Source organism: Gymnodraco acuticeps, unplaced genomic scaffold (assembly GCF_902827175.1).
Source record: "Gymnodraco acuticeps unplaced genomic scaffold, fGymAcu1.1, whole genome shotgun sequence".
In the NCBI taxonomy this organism is placed as follows: domain Eukaryota; kingdom Metazoa; phylum Chordata; class Actinopteri; order Perciformes; family Bathydraconidae; genus Gymnodraco; species Gymnodraco acuticeps.
Genome location: NW_022990214.1, coordinates 601,678 through 620,375, shown reverse-complemented (window position 1 = coordinate 620,375; position 18,698 = coordinate 601,678). Strand labels below are relative to the sequence as shown.

The window sequence follows — 18,698 nt, the reverse complement described above, 5'->3', positions numbered from 1 at the left end:
TTCGTAATGGCCCAACGATACTTCTGTGATAGTCACATAATGCCAAGTGATTCACACTGGGAAAAAGACTGTGTTAGGGCTTTCTAATCTTCAAATCACTGTATGATATATTTTTTAAGGTAAACCAGGAGATGCCTAGATTATTTTATAAATATCATATAACAAATAATAAATAAACATTTACAAGTCATTACTTTAAAATAGTGGTACAGGTTTGTACTGATTAAAAAGATGTAGACTGAAGCCTACGCACCAACCCTTTTAAAAATATCTTAAATCTTAAGATTTCGTCTATGAAAACACAAGAAAGAAGCAAAATATATGTACAATATATTACATATGCTCCAAAGCCCGTAACAAAAACTCATGAACACATTAGTGCTCAAACCTCCGTTGTATATTTCTTTACATTATTTGTTCTATTAATTTCCTTTTCAAAACTATTTCACTAATTTGTTCATTTGACTGCTCCAGATCATTTGCATTTGTTCTGATTTTCAATATGGACACACATTCTTATTTTATAGCTGTTTTGTAGCAGAACATTTTGATTTGTGATTGTGTTGTCCACACAATCGGTAATATACAGTATGTCATTATAGAAGAACGGTAATAATGAATGAATTTAGCTTGCGAATATTTTTTCTATTGTGCAATATTGCAATTGATTTTCATCTTTCAATGATTTATCTGTGGTTTCCAGCTGCGGTAAAACTTCTATAAATGTATGTTCATTAACTCCTTCTATTATGAATTAAAAAAAACTTGCTTTATATGGCCTGTCTCTAGTGTTGTAGAGAGGGCGTGGTCATATGTGATTGGACAGTGTACGAACCATGTGACAATAAAATACTTCTATGCCTCCATGGAAAAACATGAGGCTTCATAATGAGCAGAAAGAGAGTGATGGGGGGTAAGAGATGTTGAGAGATATATCTGAGGGTCTTTCAGCTTGTTGATTTACAGGAAACAATAGAGCAGCAACAGGTTGAGGCATGCTGGGAAAGGCATGTCCGCTTTGAGCTGGAATCATAAGCAGCCTCTGCATTTCAAAAAGCTACAGATCTGAGTTAAACAGAGGAGTGTTTGTCAGGTACATTAGCAGCTTTGGACCCCTCCTATACAAGGAGTGGTGGATATGTGTGAGTGTTGTATGTTTTGTAATAATGGACCAAGAGTCTCTTTAAATAAAGATGATGATGATGATGATGATATTAAAGTGGAAAGATCAGTCAATAAGAGCTGCCTGTATTTAGAGTGCTCTTTCAATCAATTATTTTATGTGATTGTGTCAAGTGGGATAGCATTCTGCTTTCTAAACACTGGTTTTAGACCCCATTTACACGGGAACGTTTGCGTTTACGCACCGTATGCGTTTTCAAAAAAGTCTTCCGTTCACACGCATTCGGCTCAATTAACGTGTCCGTTCACACGAGACCGCTGTAAACGCTGTAGTACATATGCTGGTCCTGTAAGTGGCGCTGCTGCCGCCACAAAATACACCAAAAGCAGCGAAGAAGACCCCGGAGCATGGTTGCCATGGTTGCCTTTCTGTTTATTCTCCGCGGTGGACGGCGTGTGCTCCTGCTGTAAATCTCTCCGGTAGTCCACCAGTAGATGAAAAACACCCACCTCTCCGCCTCTTCCAAGGGACGAGGGAACCATGCGGCAGAGTTTCCGTTAAAAAAATGTTCGCCGGTCAACATGTCCGTTAAAGTTGAAATCTTCCGGATAAAATTTGAAAAGTGCGGGTCAGAGGTCTTCTTTGTTATTTATTGAGCTTTAAAACAAATTGATAACGACTCTATATAATAATATAAGAATAATAAACGGAGCCTCTCTTTTCCTCCCCCTCTTCTGACAGCCCAGCAGCTGATCTCTGAGCAGGAGACGTGGGGAGACGGAGACGGGGCTATTTCATCGTTATCAGAAAATGATCGTATAGAGGCGTACACACGGATCCGTTTGCCCCCCCAGAGCATTCCGTTTGCAGATCTATCCACCTTGGGACCCGTTATCGTTTGCGGGGTCCGTTTCTATCGTTTTGTTACGGCCTCCTGTGAACAAAAGGGCTATACGCAAGAGAAACTATGCGGATACAACCTGTATCGTACTCGTGTAAACGGGGTCTTAGAGAGACCTAATTAATAGGGTTCTTCAACATGAGGAATACCATCTGGACAAAAAATATTATTTTTTTGTCCATGACTTTATATCATTTTAGAGTTTTCCTTAGATACAATGTATGAGTAGATGAGGCTACCGTTTTTCATAAGGAAGCATAAAAAGGCTCATCAATATTTTTGTCATTGTGAAATGTTTTCCACAAATCATTTTACAGTTTGCAATTCTATGACAAAAAACTCATGCACGAATCTCAAATTGTAAATCAGTTTTTTTTAAACTCACAATTTCAAGTTTGTGAATGTGTGATACAGTTTTGCATTTGTAACTGTAAACATATTTGGTGTGATTGTAAAAATGTGTCATTAAATTTTTGCAGGAATGTTTTCAACAGTGAGGTTAAATAAGTCTAAAAGTTGAACATACATTTCCTTTAAGTTTCATGTTCAAAGTTTTAAATAACTAGCTTTTACCCTGAGATAAATAGCCAATCTGCATACCTTTAGAAAAGTTGACAAAGATCTAACAAAGTTAAGTTTGTCTGTTTATGTGCATAATGAAGTTTTGCAGCTGGAGCTGTAAATATGTTTGCGCCATTGTGAAAAAGTGTTGTGAACACAGATATCATTTGAGTATGGGTAAAAGGTTTTGCAGCTGCAAAAGGTATTTTGTGCATGTGTCATAAAACATTTTGCAGGAATATTTTCAATAGTGAGGTTTAATTAGTCTAAAAACCAGACACACATTTCCATTATATTTCTTCAACTAACAAGATTTTGAGTTACAAGCTCAAATGTTTACCTTTTTATACGGCTGAGATAAATAGCCAATGAAACTTAAATGTGTGTACATACTGTTAAACTGTTGAGTTGTACAATACCCAGACACTTCAAATAATGTGAAGATAATCTCTGCAATAAAGGTCTAAAAAGACTAGAAATGCTCCAGTTCCTCGGTACACACACACACAAACATACCATGTATACATCACTTTAGGGGACATTACATTGACATACATGCATTTCCTGGAGACTTATCCTAACCTTAACCATAACCAACACATGCCTAACCCTTACCCTAACCAAGTCTTCACCCTAAAATTATTGATGATTAATGACCTCCATTTTGTCCCCATAAGGGAGGCGAGTCCCCACACGTGACTGTGTAAACAGATGTAGGTCCCCACAAGGATGGTAATGCTAGGCCACACACACATATACACACACACACACACACACACACACACACACACACACACACACACACATAATGTATTAGTGTATATAAATGTCTTGGCTCCAGTTCAAATAAAAGATTTAACAGAGGCAGATTTTCTGAATTCCTGTGAATCATTAACAATACCTCGATGACACCGTTAGCCATTCCACCAATAACCCTGCCAAGTACACCATACCATCAGCCTGTAATGTTACTGCACTGTATGAATACAGTATATACTGTACGGTATATGTAAAGGTGATCACAGTAAAAGGAGACAAAAGGTCACACAAAGGCAGGTGTGCACATACAGAATTGTAGATAAATGGGCCAGAAGACAAACCTGTGGACTGTAGATAAAGATCAACACACCCTAACCAAACGTAAAACACAAGGCAGTGATCCAATACTGAAACCAAAGCATGTAATGTGCAGATGCAACGATAAAGGCAATAAATAAAATGGTATACCATAAAAGGTAAATTACTGAATGCAATTTCCTAAATGAACTCACTTGAAGAGGTATTAATATGCCCATATGTGTGATTCTTGCTGAAAATAACAGGCAAAGGTCCCACCCTACTACTCAAACATCCTCTAAAGAATACAGAACTATAGAAACTGACGTGAGCTGTAACTATGTTTCACCTGACTTCACTTTACAGGTATGACATTACGCAATGGTTTCACTCACTGGTAAATTCATCTACCAGGTATAATAAGAAGCAGAATAATGTTCCTGATTGGACATATTTGTTATTCAAGACAAAGTGATAACAACGATAAAATCTTCTCTAAGAGTGATATTTTTTTCCCCTCTCTCCAAGTGAGGTTCTTACCCTCATTACCTCTGCCCATCCTACCACCTGTCCTCTGGACCCTATCCCTTCAAACCTCCTTCAGACTATCGCTCCTGATATTCTACCGTTTCTCACCCATTTCATCAACACTTCTCTAACTTCTGGTCACTTTCCAAACAGTCTCAAGGAGGCAAGAATAAACCCTCTCCTAAAGAAACTCACTCTCAACCCGTCTGATGTTATAAACTACAGGCCTGTCTCTCTCCTCCCGTTCCTGTCTAAATCACTTGAACGCGCTGTCTTTAAACAACTCTCCTGTTATCTCCATCAGAACAACCTTCTGGATCCGCACCAGTCTGGTTTCAAGGCAGGTCACTCCACAGAAACTGCTCTCATTGCTGTCACAGAGGAACTGCACACTGCCAAAACTGCATCCCTCTCCTCTGTCATCATCCTTTTGGACCTGTCTGCTGCATTCGACACGGTGAACCATCAGATCCTCCTTCGCACTCTCCAAGAACTTGGAGTTTCAGGTTCTGCACTTTCCCTCCTCACCTCATACCTCAAAGACCGTACCTACAGGGTAACTTGGAGAGGGTCTGAGTCCGACCCTTGTCAATTAACTACAGGGGTCCCTCAGGGCTCTGTTCTTGGTCCCCTCCTCTTCTCCTTGTACACAAACTCGCTCGGATCAGTCATTAGCCCGCATGGTTTTTCTTACCACTGCTACGCTGACGACACCCAATTAATTCTATCCTTTCCCCGCTCAGAGACCCAGGTCGTGGCACGCATCTCTGCTTGTCTAGCGGACATCTCTCAGTGGATGTCTGCTCACCACCTCAAGCTCAACCTTGACAAGACTGAACTGCTTTTCCTTCCGGGAAAGGATTGTCCCACTCTTGACCTAACAATCAACATCGGCACCTCTGTTGTTTCCCCGACTCAGACTGCAAGGAATCTGGGTGTGACCCTAGATAACAACCTGTCCTTCACTGCAAACATAGCTGCTACAACCTGCTGCTGTAGATACACGCTTTACAACATCAGGAAGATACGTCCCCAGCTGACCCAGAAAACAACGCAGGTTCTGGTCCAGGTTCTCGTCATCTCACGCTTAGACTACTGCAACTCCCTCCTGGCTGGTCTACCTGCATGTGCCATCCGACCTCTGCAGCTCATCCAGAATGCAGCGGCTCGTCTGGTCTTCAACCTCCAAAATGTTCCCACACCACTCCATTCCTCCGCTCACTTCACTGGCTTCCGGTAACTGCTACAATCTACTTCAAGACACTGGTACTTGCGTACCATGCTGCGAATGGATCTGGCCCTTCCTACATCCAGGACATGGTTAAACTGTACACCCCAGCGCGTGCACTACGCTCTGCATCAGCCAAACAGCTCGCTGCACCCGCATTGCGAGGGGAACCCAAGTTCCCATCAGCAAAAACACGTGGGTTTGCTATCCTGGCTCCAAAATGGTGGAATGAGCTCCCCATTGACATCAGGACAGCAGAAAGCTTGCACATCTTCCGGCGCAGACTGAAAACTCATCTCTTTCGACTCCATTTCGAGCGATAGAATTACTAACAAAGAACTGCTAACAGAGCACTTATATACTAATAAAGGACTGGCTTACCTAAAGCCAGTGGAGTAGCACTTGAAATGTTTGGCTCTTTGAAACCTGATGTACTTATATGATTCTGTTTTCTTCAAGGTTGTGTCTTCCTGGTTGAATGTACTTATTGTAAGTCGCTTTGGATAAAAGCGTCAGCTAAATGCAATGTAATGTAATGTAATATGTATTTCAATTAAAAAGCCCAAATCTCATGCTATATCTTAATGTAAAGCCCCACATTAATCGATCTTAATCTTTTGGCTCCCCTGGCTGATCATGATCACAAATAATCACACTGGGGTTAGCTATATCATCCAGAAGTGCAAAGACATCCTCTCATGATACTCTGTCTAGGCACGCATCCCTCAGAAGTCATAATTTAACCTCAGTTATTTACCAACTGAGGTTTGGTTTTGAAATAGACCACACAAGCATGGAATGTTGCTTCTTTGTTGTATGCTGTTCACAAAAGATTTCCATCTAAAAGCTTCCTCCAATCTGTCAGACTGTACTGAAGCAGAAGAAACTGGTGTTTGTGTTGAAAATGACAAGGCCAATTCATCCTTTATGCACACACGTCACATGTGATGCTTCTGACATGAGGTCTGAGCGATGCTCGTCCCCCTCTCTGTGTGGGCCGCAGCAAACATCCTTTACCTGGTTTCCACCTGCCCCAACGAGCATGAACAACGGACAGAATGTGTACTTGCATGTGTGCATTGTATTGCTTTAGTGGTGCATGCAGTAACATACTGATGTCACTATTTTCAGGATTTTGTTTATGACTGTATTTGTATTTATTCAATAGATCATTGATTGATTGTACACATGTGCGCGCTGCAATTGGAGTGTAGTTGTGGGATATCTTTAAATAAATATAGTTGTCACTGTTGGCAGAGTTAGTCTGTTTCAAAATGACATGAAATACAGGAGAACATTATGAACAGAATTAGATTCTGTTCACAGAAGGAGGCTGCTGTGATCTAACGTTAACTTGTAGCTATCTTCACAATCAGGCTCTCTTAATGCTTGCTAATAACTTATCTAAAGAGTTGGTTCTGCTAAGTTGATAGTGCTGTATTTAGTTAACAGGATGGCATCAGATTTCGACAAGTTTGTAACGATCACAAGTTTGTGCAGAGGTGTCTACGATATAAACTATTTGTGAACTCTGGAAAGATTTTGGAAGGGGGGGGAAATTGATCATTACTTAATCTCGGATGATGTTATTCTCTCAGATGGATACAAACATTCAAATAAAAAATGCTGCAATTGTTTGCTTAATATACTACCGTTTATATGCGACTTGCCCAAGTTCAGTCTACAGTATGTGCTGAAACACTGAGCAGGTGGAAATATTTCAAACAAACCGACACATGTGCCTTATGGACACAAAAAGTGTAACTGCGTTCTTTGCAAGACTTCTGACGTAAAATAGAAGGATGAGATACAGAAGTGTAACCTGCCAGTTGTACAGATGTTGTGACACCAGCTGGTTTACCAGTGTGTGATTAGAGTACATGTGGCAATGTAACATAGACACACATGCACAGAAAGCAGATAACCAAAGGGGGAGAGTCTCAGGTAAACACACCTGGGGCATCTCTTTCTCCTGTGCGGCACTATAGCAGGAATGCAGGAACATGGAAAATGTTATTCATTAGAGGAAACATTCCAGGTGTCAGAGAGGTATACGCATTGCACACTCGAGTTCTGCTTGTACACACACTAGCAGTACAGTGGATTAGTAATACAACACTTCTGTTGGAAGTGCAACGCAGTGGAGGAAGAGGCAGGAATGTAAATATGCCAAGGGATTTTACATTTGGAAGTCAGCGCTGATAACGAGCTCTTCGATCCATGTTTTGTTTCTTGTATCTTATCAATGGGCTGTTGCCTGATGAAGTTGTTGTAAATACATTGAGAGACGGAGTTGTGTATAGCCTAACTCAGCTTGCATTGAAAATATTGTACATTTCCACTGCTGTAGTTCCATCAGTGCAACATAAAGGCATTTCATACTGCACTCACTCAACAATCTAAAATACTGTTTTCATTGTTTGTTCTTTGCTGCACTATTTGATCAGTTAAGCCTCCATTGACAAAACTTGTATGTATTTGCACAATTGATGTGAACATGTAAAGGGAAGGCTGAAGAATGTTATAGGGAAACGCCGTTGCATTTCATTCATGGTAGTCTAACATATTCATTCACTCATTGATCCATTCATTCATTAAAATGTAGAGCAGGACAAAAGCCAATGCTCAGTTGGCAGTGCCCCGCCCCCCCACACATGAGTACAGTTAATTATTATCATAGAGACTGACCCAAATACCTGTGTGTACCAGTGACGGCGCTAGGGGGTGGCTACTTGTGCTCAAGCCCCGGATGTTTTCTGAAAAGCCCCGGATGTTTCACTTAAAACATTTTTTTTTTTAAATAAATATTGTTTTGTTGAAAATGTCTCGGGGGTAATGTGCAGTACCGGAGTCCACCGTACTGCGTAGCCTTCCCTGCCCTGAAGAAGAAGTGATCCTTCTATAGTGCCTGACGAGTTTTAAGCTGGATATTAGAAAGCCACAAGCTGCAGCAGCAGCAGTATCAGCAGCTGACAACAATGTCATCACCAGCAGTGGAGAAATGGATGATGTTTCAGCTTTGTTAATCTAATGGTGATATCTGCACTCTGGCTGACTGAGTAAGAAGTGAAAAAGAGTGATGTAACGTTAATGTTATAGCTAGTAAACATGGAGTAACCACACTAAGTATACCCTTATATGTTAGTATGTATACAGAACATGAAAATTATCCTAAGATGTAACATTAACCCTTCATACCTCAGTCTACTTTTAAGACACTAAAATAACGTATTCCAATTTGTATTTTGTTTTCGTGCGTGGAATTATACCGGCTCTCAATTCAGTACACATAATAACGGAACCATAGCAACGGAACTGACAGGCAACCCTCTGAATCAGACTCCGATTGGCTGTGACTGCATCCACTCAGAGTGTCCGATTCAGAAACGTGACTCACTCTTTACGTCACAAACAAAGATGGTGGATGAGAATAGATCTATAAAACGATAAGCAATGCGCCAGAATCAAGGTGAGACTATCCGCATCCTTTAAAACTCTACGCACATTCGTTTCACCGAAATAAGTAAACGACTGTATTTGAGTGGGTTAAGGCATTAGTTTGCTTCATTAAAGGGTGTTAATGAATAAGTGTTCTCCAGTGCCTTTTGTCCGCTTTAAGGTATTATTAAGGTAGGGTTAATGTTGCTCTCAAAGTGCACCAGATTGATGCTTTTAACTTAAATATTTTTTTAAAAATCCCCCCCCCCCAACAACTCCTGGGCTGAGCCCCGGATCTCTCCTACAATCCTAAATCCGCCACTGGTGCCAGCAAGTTAGGAAAGGCAAAATCCTTAATCAGTCTCCATTTCTAAGTGTGTGTGTGGCCAAAGTTTAAGAAAATAACTTAACTTTTTAGAATCACCGTTAAGTCTCCTGAGAAAAAAAAACACTGAAACGCACAAATACAGTTAAACAAAGCACATTTAACAGTGGCTGGGCACTTTGTGTGAGTGTGTGTTGCCCCTCAGTCACCAATTAACCCTGTGAGGGCCCATTCTGCCTCGGATCCAGTGCTGCTGTCAGTAGCCCATCATTTATTACACATTCCACGAATACCCCAGATTCTCACAGTTTCCAAATCCTACAAGCTGACCTAATAAAGCCGGGTTTGCATGACCACAGAGCTTATAAATGGTGAGAGGGACAGAGCTGACCTGCTGCTAAAACTGATACAGTTTGCAACAAATCTCCACACTGTTATGCACAAAATATATATGTGTCCTATGTGCCTGTCGAAAAACTATTAAAACACATCAATAATTCAGAATCTTCTACTGTCTGACGTGTTCCTACATACTGTATTATATTTTGACCCAACCCTAAATACATTGCCTCAAATACCCACTTGTGCACTAAGTCTTCCCTAGAAAATATTTCCCAACAAATGCACTACTGTATATCCATCAGTATGTTAAAAATGAGTCAACCTGTTTAAGGATCGTTTTTAGCCTTGTAAAAACAAGTATACCAGTATATATTTATGAAATATTTTTCAACAACTGGATTTGTTGGCAGAATTGAGGAATAATTATTTAGAATGTCATTAAACTCATCCTTAAAGCCTTGAAACGGTGTGGTTTCCGCTCACACCTCAGTGGAATGAACCACGGTGACCTTAAAGGGAAAGAGAAAGTTGGCCAAGTTTACATCCAATTACACTGGCCCAGGAGCATTCTTTTTTTGGCCGGCGTTTGGCAGGTTACCGGTTGTATTTCATCCAATTATGACATCCGCCTCACAAAACGTTATGTTGTAGCGGTAATTAATGAAACAATTTCACAAAACTCCCTGACAAAATACTAGTACCACAGGAAAATAAGCAATATTTTTTACTGAACCCAAGCGGGCAAGTGGAAAGTGCGTTCAGTTGGCCCGGAGGGTTTAAAGCAGGGGTACTCAAATACAAATCTTAAAGGTCCAAAATAAATGTTTCAATAAGACAAAGGTCCGTTTATCACGGTCATTCAAACTTTTAAACTATTGCAACAAGATTCTTAACACGAGGTTGCAAAAACAAAAATAATCTGTATGCAGCAATTTTCATTGTTATTGTGTCTGTGCTTGACCCCTCAGTCACAGTGTAAGAGCTGCACAGTTATGAATAAAGGCAGCTGCACCCTCTTTCATTCAGCATTCCCATTATTGCTTTATAAATGTATTCCCCCTTGTGTGTCCACTGAGGATCGTCAGGCCCAACACATCTTCAACAAACTCCCCCTTTGCCTCATCATAAAAACTCACAAACACCAGCAACTGAGCATTGTCAGTGGTGTCAGTGGACTCATCCACAGCTAAGGAAATGCACTGTGCATTTTTTATTCCATCACAAAGCTGATGAATCAAATCACCAGCCAGTATTTCTGTTCTTCTGGTTGCTGTGGAATCTGAGAGGGGGATTTGCTTGATTTTACCTGTTATTTCCTCTTTTTGTTTGCCTTCAACATGGTCTCCATCACTTCAGTCATGCATTATTTTATACTGCAGTTATTATCCAGTGGAAAGTCCTTACCTACTGGCCTAGTTCAATCAAAGTGGTTACTTTTTTTTGGCTGGGCAGTGTAGTTTTACACACCGTCTTATTTGACTTTCTCAGGACTTAAAACAGTTTTTTGGGGGCAGACCCCCTCAAAGAAAAAAATATATTTACACACGTAAGGTCATCATCTTAATAGTTGTGTATGCTCATCCGTGAGCAGAGCATCAAGTTGACATGTCTATTACAGCTGAATGCGGCGATTACCATCTTGTTCAGCAAAACGCCTCACAAACGTATTAAGATCAACAGCTGTAGTGCGTTTTGATTCAATGCTGAGTACAGCCACACTGACAGTCTCTTCTCTGTCAGTGTAGACCCCAAATACCTCATTCCTTCAGTGCTTGGGTCCGAATGCTTCTCGTTTTGCGCCGTCCAGTTCAAAATGAAATCGCCGCCAATCGTATGTCCACGCTCGCGCCAGGACCGGGGGAGGGGTTACATGACGTGCATCTTGTGCTGCATTCACTTGCACTCGGACATTAGAGACTTTCTCTCATAAATGTCCGATGAGCCACAACTTTTCTTTCAAAACAAAGCTGCCAACTGGGGTGGCAGCTGGGGTGGCAAGGCCTATTTTTAGGGTGTCAGTTGCCACCCCGGTAGGTGAAACTAGGCTAGCTACAGTACAGATGGAACTAGATGAGCTGTTAACTCTCGCTCTGAATCTTTTTTTTTTTTAATTCTCGCTCTGACTTAGACAGGTTGAAAGAGACACACACATTTTTCCCACTCGCATTCCGCGAAGACCCGCCCTACTGTGCCTCTGATTCGCAGATTGTTTGGGGGGAAAAAACGCTGACTGGATGCTGAATGTGATTGGACCAAAGCGTTGACACACACAGGTGGAACACAGTGGAACAGTCAGACATGCAGAGCGCTGTTTGCAGTGGACATAGCGGAGAATTTTGACTCGTTGCGAATGCGTTGTGGCGATGTCTCACATATAATACAGAGAGATAATACATATGAAAAGTATAATTTGCTCAGAGTCCGGAGACAGTGGTGGTTTGGTCCGGATCCGGACGGGAGTCCGTAGTTTGAGGATGCCTGGTTTAAAGAGTGCTTCCGGGACACCCGGCCATTTATAATGACGAGCCCTGAATTACATTGCACTTTTTTTGTGAATTTCGAGAAAATGGCCAGTTGAAAATGCTAATTCCCTTGCTTTATGAACGTCATCTTTTTTAATTTCCTAAATATGTTTCCTTTATAGAATTCTGCTCAGCAAAGTATAAAAACATCTTAGCAATAATACAACGTTTTTTATTTCTCTTTTTTTATTTGCAAATGTAAGAATTAGCAAACAAACAGGTAGACCTACTGAGGTTTGCTCCCACTAGCACCACTCACAACAATAAATACTTTTGTATAATATATATCATTACAGGCCTTTTGATGCTTATTGTGTTGGTATCACAGAGCTCACCTGGAGTGTGTCCTGCATTAATGTGTAAAATAATTATTATCATTATCATTTATAGCCCAACCACCCCGTCATCTTGACTGGACTGAAAGGAGACGTCGACTTTAGCAAGGAGAGTTTCATTCTCTCTTAAAACCTTCACTTCCTGTTCCCTGAAGTAAACACAATCCAGTACAAACACCTGCGCGTTACTGCTCAATCCTGTGATTAGCGTGCATGAAATAATGATGGATTAGACCTAATGACAATGTGTGGGGAGAGTATGAGTCTGTGAGGATTTCCTTTGGCTGTTAGTCTACAAAAACAACAACAACAACAACAACAACAACAGATATATGACAGGGATTGAGGCATTCACACCGGCTTCAGTAATAATAAACAAGTTTTACATTCTCCACTGTTGCTGAGGAATTGGCATGACACACGGGGGGGGGTTTGAATAAAAAACGATACTGCTGCGTCAAATATTTCTGTTCTACAGGAGCTGTTGTACTGTTAAGGTTTGAAAATGTAGAAACATTACTTTTTAGGGGTGGGTAATATTCCCTATTATTTATTTTTTTAATAAATTATTATAATTCAATATTATAAATTATATTCGATTTCTCTTTTTGTCCTTATAAAATCTATTTTATCTTTGATCAGGCAACCATTTAACACTTTTTGTCGTGTGATGCTATGAATCATTTTGTCTGGAGCCTACAATTAAATTCCCGGCATTTATTATCAGCATTTTTCAGTAAGAGTCAGTAACTGGGCCTTGTAAATAATGATAGTCAGGTAGATAAAGTGCAACTATATTTTATTGGAAAACTTACAAATATACTATGAATTAAGTATATGAGAAAACCACAATCAGCAGATAGTTTCGCCCAACCAAAACGTCCTTTTTCAGGTAGTCTTGGCCTAAATGAGATATTAAAGCACTCTTAACAGGCAGAGACTAAACTGATCTTGTACTCACCCAGCGTGAGGAGGCTCAGGTACACGGCCATGGCAGGCATCATGATTGCTGGACGCATGGACACCAGGCTGTATCTCTGGCTGTAAGAAAGAAAACACACATTATTGGAGATTGTGAACATATAATCAATAAGACGTCTTAAGAAGCTTCCTTTAGTACAATACCCTCAAATGCACTCCAGGTCCTCACATTTGGCAGTCTCTATTTCCAGAGGAATAGTTTTTGATATTGATTCTGAAATGTTTTGCCAAAATGATCACTTCTAGTATCATTTTTGGGGTTTCGCACTGTTGGCTGTAATACACATTTTCACTATCAATTATAATGCCAATTATTCTCTAGATGAATCGACTGATCATTTGGTCTACAAAAGTACAACACATTATAAAAACCCTCGTTTCACAAAGTCCAAAACAAAAAGCATGTTTAAAGAATAATAATTTCAGAAATGCCACTGTAGGTTAGTAGTCCTGGTAGAGGTGGAACAGTCCTGATTATGTTGTGATGCCGAGGAGAGACAAGGCCTCTTGTATACGTAGGCTCCACAAACACAGACATCTGCTCAATGAATAGGACAGAACACTGTGTATGTGTGTGTTTTGCGGGCACACTCATTGGCAGGTGAGAACACACATTGTTCATGTCACACACTAAACCAATCTGACCTCTGAGACAAATACAAGTGCTTACAGGAAGTGACACACTAAATGGGAGGACTGACTTCACAGCTAGGAATGCTTATGCAATTCAAATAAGCCTCCAGTTTGAAAGAATTCTTCAAACAGCTTAACCTTCCTCAGTAATCCAGGTTCTATCTAAAGTAGGTCTCGGTTGGAAAGCATTTTTCACACTTTGCTTGGCAATAAGAGGTCCATGTGGCCCCCCACCCACACTGTTAGGAAGAGGCACTGAGGAGGGACCCCACAACGTCTCCACACTCAGTTCAACACATTTACATGAGTCCATTAGGATCCATTGACTGCAACCATAACAACACATAACATATGTATAAAGCCTAAATAAACTTGTATATAACGTATTGTGATAGCAGCTGATGCATGCTACATCACTTCTCAGACAAATTCAAATGATTGAGTTTTTCTTTATAGTTTGGGACTATGGCTTATTATGAAAATGCTTCAGAATCCTACATTTAAGTACATGGATTTCACCAAGTTTTTCCACGATTAAAGTCCTATTGTCCAATCAAAGTGAGAAAAGGGAGCAGGCTGGGTCGAGGTTTTTTTGTTTTAGGTTATCTTGCTTGTTGGGTTAGGCTTCGTATGTTGATTGTAGCTTTAATGAATGGTAACCACATTTCTTATAAAAGATAATAGGGGGAAACAGTATGAAGCTCCCCAGGTGGCAGAGAGCTGGTACACTGAATTCACACCGAGAGAAATAGATGTCTACAGAAAGCTGTGGAGGACAATCTGGGCAAAGCTATTTTAAATCTGCTGCAAAGTGCGGCCAAATAATCATTTAGCGCCAAATGCAGCGCAAGAGTTCCTGCAACCAATCAGAGTCCTTTGAGGCGTTGCTCTACATTAAATATTAAAATGGCTTTCTGTCTTTACTAAACAAAATGGACATAAACGAAGCAAGAAGGGACGATGAATATTTCGCAGTATATTTTTGCGGCAAGCTTCATGACAGAATTGAAAAGAAACGCCCACTGGCTGCAAAAAAATGGCACTTTGCCGCTTCCCCGTGTAAAGTTGGCGTTGAGGTCTAACTAAAACTGTTTTCAACCCAAATGTAAAACATATGATTGGAACTATAACTAACTATAATTGATCATTTAACTTAATCAACAAAAAGGCAAATTTTTCCTCACAAAGATAAAATGTCGTCTAGAGTAAAGACCATATACCATTGTGTTTTAAATACAGATGTTTTTTGAGGTATAGGGCAAGGGTCCATGTATTCATTCATTAATGCCCTTGTGGGCTGGCAGTAGAGTAGTTGAGATGAGTTAGGGTCTTATATCACTATAGTGCAGAGTGGAATGACCTGCAGAGAATGGAGAAGCCTGTTTGCCACTAAAGAGCCCTAGAGAGGAAAAAAACATGGTAAATGATTTTTAAAATAATATTATAAAGAAATACACTTATGAGATCTAAAACCTGTTATGAGACATTGAAATGAGCATTCATGTTCATTAGAAGCTACTAATACCACTACAAAATATAACTTCTGCTCAAATGAACGCTTACGTTTGGTCACAAGTCATTTACTTGAATTTGAAGGAAACACTTGTTGCACTGTTAAACTTTGACAACATTGTTACATATTAACAGCTACATAGTTAAGAGAGCTTAGAGTTTAGCCAGAGGTTGTGACAGCAGCACAAGGTCACAGTTGAATTGAAAATCTCCACCAGAAGCCACAGAAGGACAAGAAAACAAATAGAGTTTCAGCCATACAAATAAGTAAAACACTAAGAAAAGCCTGCAGGAAATATTCAGATTCCAGCTCGTAGCGTCTTTGGGTTCAAGAAAAGCGCTATAGAAATATAATTTATTATTATTATTATTATACTCACTCATCCACAGGTCACTCTCCTCTGCACTGCCAGGTCACAACTGCTCACTCCACTTTCCTCTGACAGTGTGCAGTGTGTAGATTCCCGTATCGGAGCATGCACGTGTGCAGGCCCTGAACCCCGATGTGTATGTTTACGCGTGCATGCACATGTGTGGTGTGTATGTGCGCCAGAATGTGTAAAACAAACTTGAAAGCGCAACTGACGGCAGCGATGTAAAAACAGAGGGAACGCCGCGGGCCAATGGGGATGCAGTGCGAGGGACCCCCCCTTTTATTGCTCTCCTCCCTCCGCCTCGCCCTCCCTCCCGCGCGCCCTCCGGCTCGTCACTGGGGCACCGGGGTGAATGGACAGCTATTCTTATTCTAATTCCTCTGTCACTCTGTGAGCCACTGGCTGAAAGAGGGGAATGGTCTCCAGGCTTTTGGAATGCACCACCCCTTTCTTCTGGACACTGAGGGAGAGTGAAGGGTGAGAGGCAGAGAGGACGCCAGAGAAAGAGAGAGATAGTTCAAAGAAGAGGAGGATGGACCAAGGAGATTGGAAAAAATAAGAAGAGGATAGGATGGGTTGGAGAGATTTTGGGGTAAACCAGGCCACAGAGCTTCAGTGCAGCACCACCCCCGACCAATGCACCGCACATAACACCACCGTCCTGGCACTTGGCAAGAGGAGCTACAAACTAACCCCAACTTTCTCTCTGCACTATCATTTCATAGTCTAAACAAGGCACCACTTTGGAGAGTTGGAGGACGACGTTGATATATTCAGAAATACAGTTGTTTCGGCATTGGATGATATGCAAATGAATTTATGTACAAATAAAGCTAAAGCAAGCTTGGCATAAAGACTGAATCTGTACTACAGAACGGTACAAAATCAACTTCAAGGCAATCTCACTATTTAACATGTTGTATCTTGATTTTTAAATACAAATCCAAATAGTGTAAGTGTAAAAACAACATTTTAAAGTTTTAGGAGGGTGGTTGGTATATTTTCTTACAGTTGAGACAAAGCCAGCAACTCGTTCCCCCATGATCCCAGTTTTGTGCTATAGGCTAACTGGCGCTTGCCTCATATTAAGTGTACAGATATAGGAGCGGTGTCAGTTTTCTAATCCAACTCACTGCAAGACAGTGTCAAACTACATGTGCTGGAATCCAGAAGTATTTCACCTAAGCATCTCATTTGAGTTCTCTGTTACTTTAGTACTGTTTCACCCTTGCCCCCTCTAGTTGGACTAAAAACCAAAGGATGTGACAAATCAACTGGGCTGAGGCATCAGACTGGGGCCATGGAGGTCAACTCTATTCAGAAACTCTAAAGGTTGAAGCAACTGGTGCTACGACTAGATTAGAAAAGAGAAAGAGAAAGAGAAAGTAGAAGGCGGGTGAGTGTTTGTAAGATATATGCATGTGTGGGTTATGTGCATGCATGTATGTGATTCGGGCTAGACAACTCCAAAACTGTAGGAGAGAACAAAGCAGGGTTCACTTTCACAGCTTTGGTGATGTGACCTTTGACCTTTGCTAAAGAGGGAGAAGGAAAGGCAGACTGAACAAGTCAGACAGCAACATGGAGTGCGCTACCCAGGACGGCTCAATGTACATGTTGTAGAAAGGGTTTTCTCAAGACCCAAGATCATTTGATCTCTCTATCACTGTACCTCGTACTACTTACATTTGTACTTCTGAAACAACGGAGAAATCCTCCTAATAAATAAAGGTAACACCTTCTACAGAAATGGCTATTACAAACCTGAATACATTCAATCTAAAGCAGAGAACGATTTCAAATAAAAAAGGTTTTATCACTTTGTATTGACAAACTGGGAATGGATTATATATGCAACTTGCAGCATAACTAAGTTACAGCTAGCTAACTTTAGCTTCCTTACATTATCACTAGCAAAATAATATCTGAGTGTAAATCTCTGTTGGCTAAATGATCATAGATACTAACTTATGTCATATAACAGTGTTCTGAATATATCATTAATGATGTAGTGCAAGCATTTGCTAAAAGTACATGGTGCTAGCTAACTTTAACGGCCGCCATTTTCATTGACAACGATTTTTCTCAAAATTCCATAAAGTAGCTTTAAAATGAAATTATTTCCAGGCAATCCAGTCTGGATCTATTGTAATTTTTTCACAGTTTATTGTTGTATATATTGTATATTTATATACGTATATTTTAGAATATCTTTCAGACAATATATTTTTATCATTTATTTAGCAGAGAGAGGGCAACAAAGCATTTCCCTGAACAATGTAGAATTATGTTGAAAATGCAACAAATTCAAACTTGAAAGGGACAAGGTTTTCTTCTTTTTCAAGTAAAAAAAAGTCAAAGGAGAGAAGTTTACACCTGCAGACCTTGAGTCAAGACTTTGACGCAAACACACACAGCCACACACACACACAATCTCAACAACGAGATAAGAGGATCCTGCAGAAGGTTCAGTGCCACCACTATAACTTCCGTGCAGCAGTTGGACAAAGCTATGAAATCTCGAGACACTAGTCCAAACAATCCCAGGCTCCCATATCCTTGAACACAATAACACGATAAGGCTGACGCTGTGTGTGTGTGTGTGTGTGTGTGTGTGTGTGTGTGTGTGTGTGTGTGTGTGTGTGTGTGTGTGTGTGTGTGTGTGTGTACACATCAAATGAAGGGCTTCAGACTGAACACACTGCCAATACCCTGCAGCTCAAGACTCTGCTTTTAAAGTATTGTAAAACAAGGCTGGGCTAGAAATGGGATCAAATTATCCAGATGAGATCATGGAGGAAGTTTCCTTTTTGTCATGGGTGACTCAATATACTGTAAG

The 18,698-nt window shown here is 40.5% G+C and overlaps 1 protein-coding gene across 1 annotated transcript in view; it reads right to left on the bottom strand.

The window, feature by feature from the left end:
• Positions 1-16,083, bottom strand: part of lamb2l (laminin, beta 2-like) — a 52,312-nt gene extending 36,229 nt beyond the window's left edge. Inside the window, exons 1-2 of the mRNA XM_034218442.1 lie at positions 15,866-16,083; positions 13,321-13,400 (exon numbers count right to left, since the gene is read on the bottom strand). Coding sequence (XP_034074333.1) covers positions 13,321-13,378 — 58 coding nt within the window. The 5' untranslated portion in view covers positions 13,379-13,400; positions 15,866-16,083. The remainder of the gene's footprint in view (positions 1-13,320; positions 13,401-15,865) is intronic.
• Positions 16,084-18,698: the final 2,615 nt, after the last annotated feature.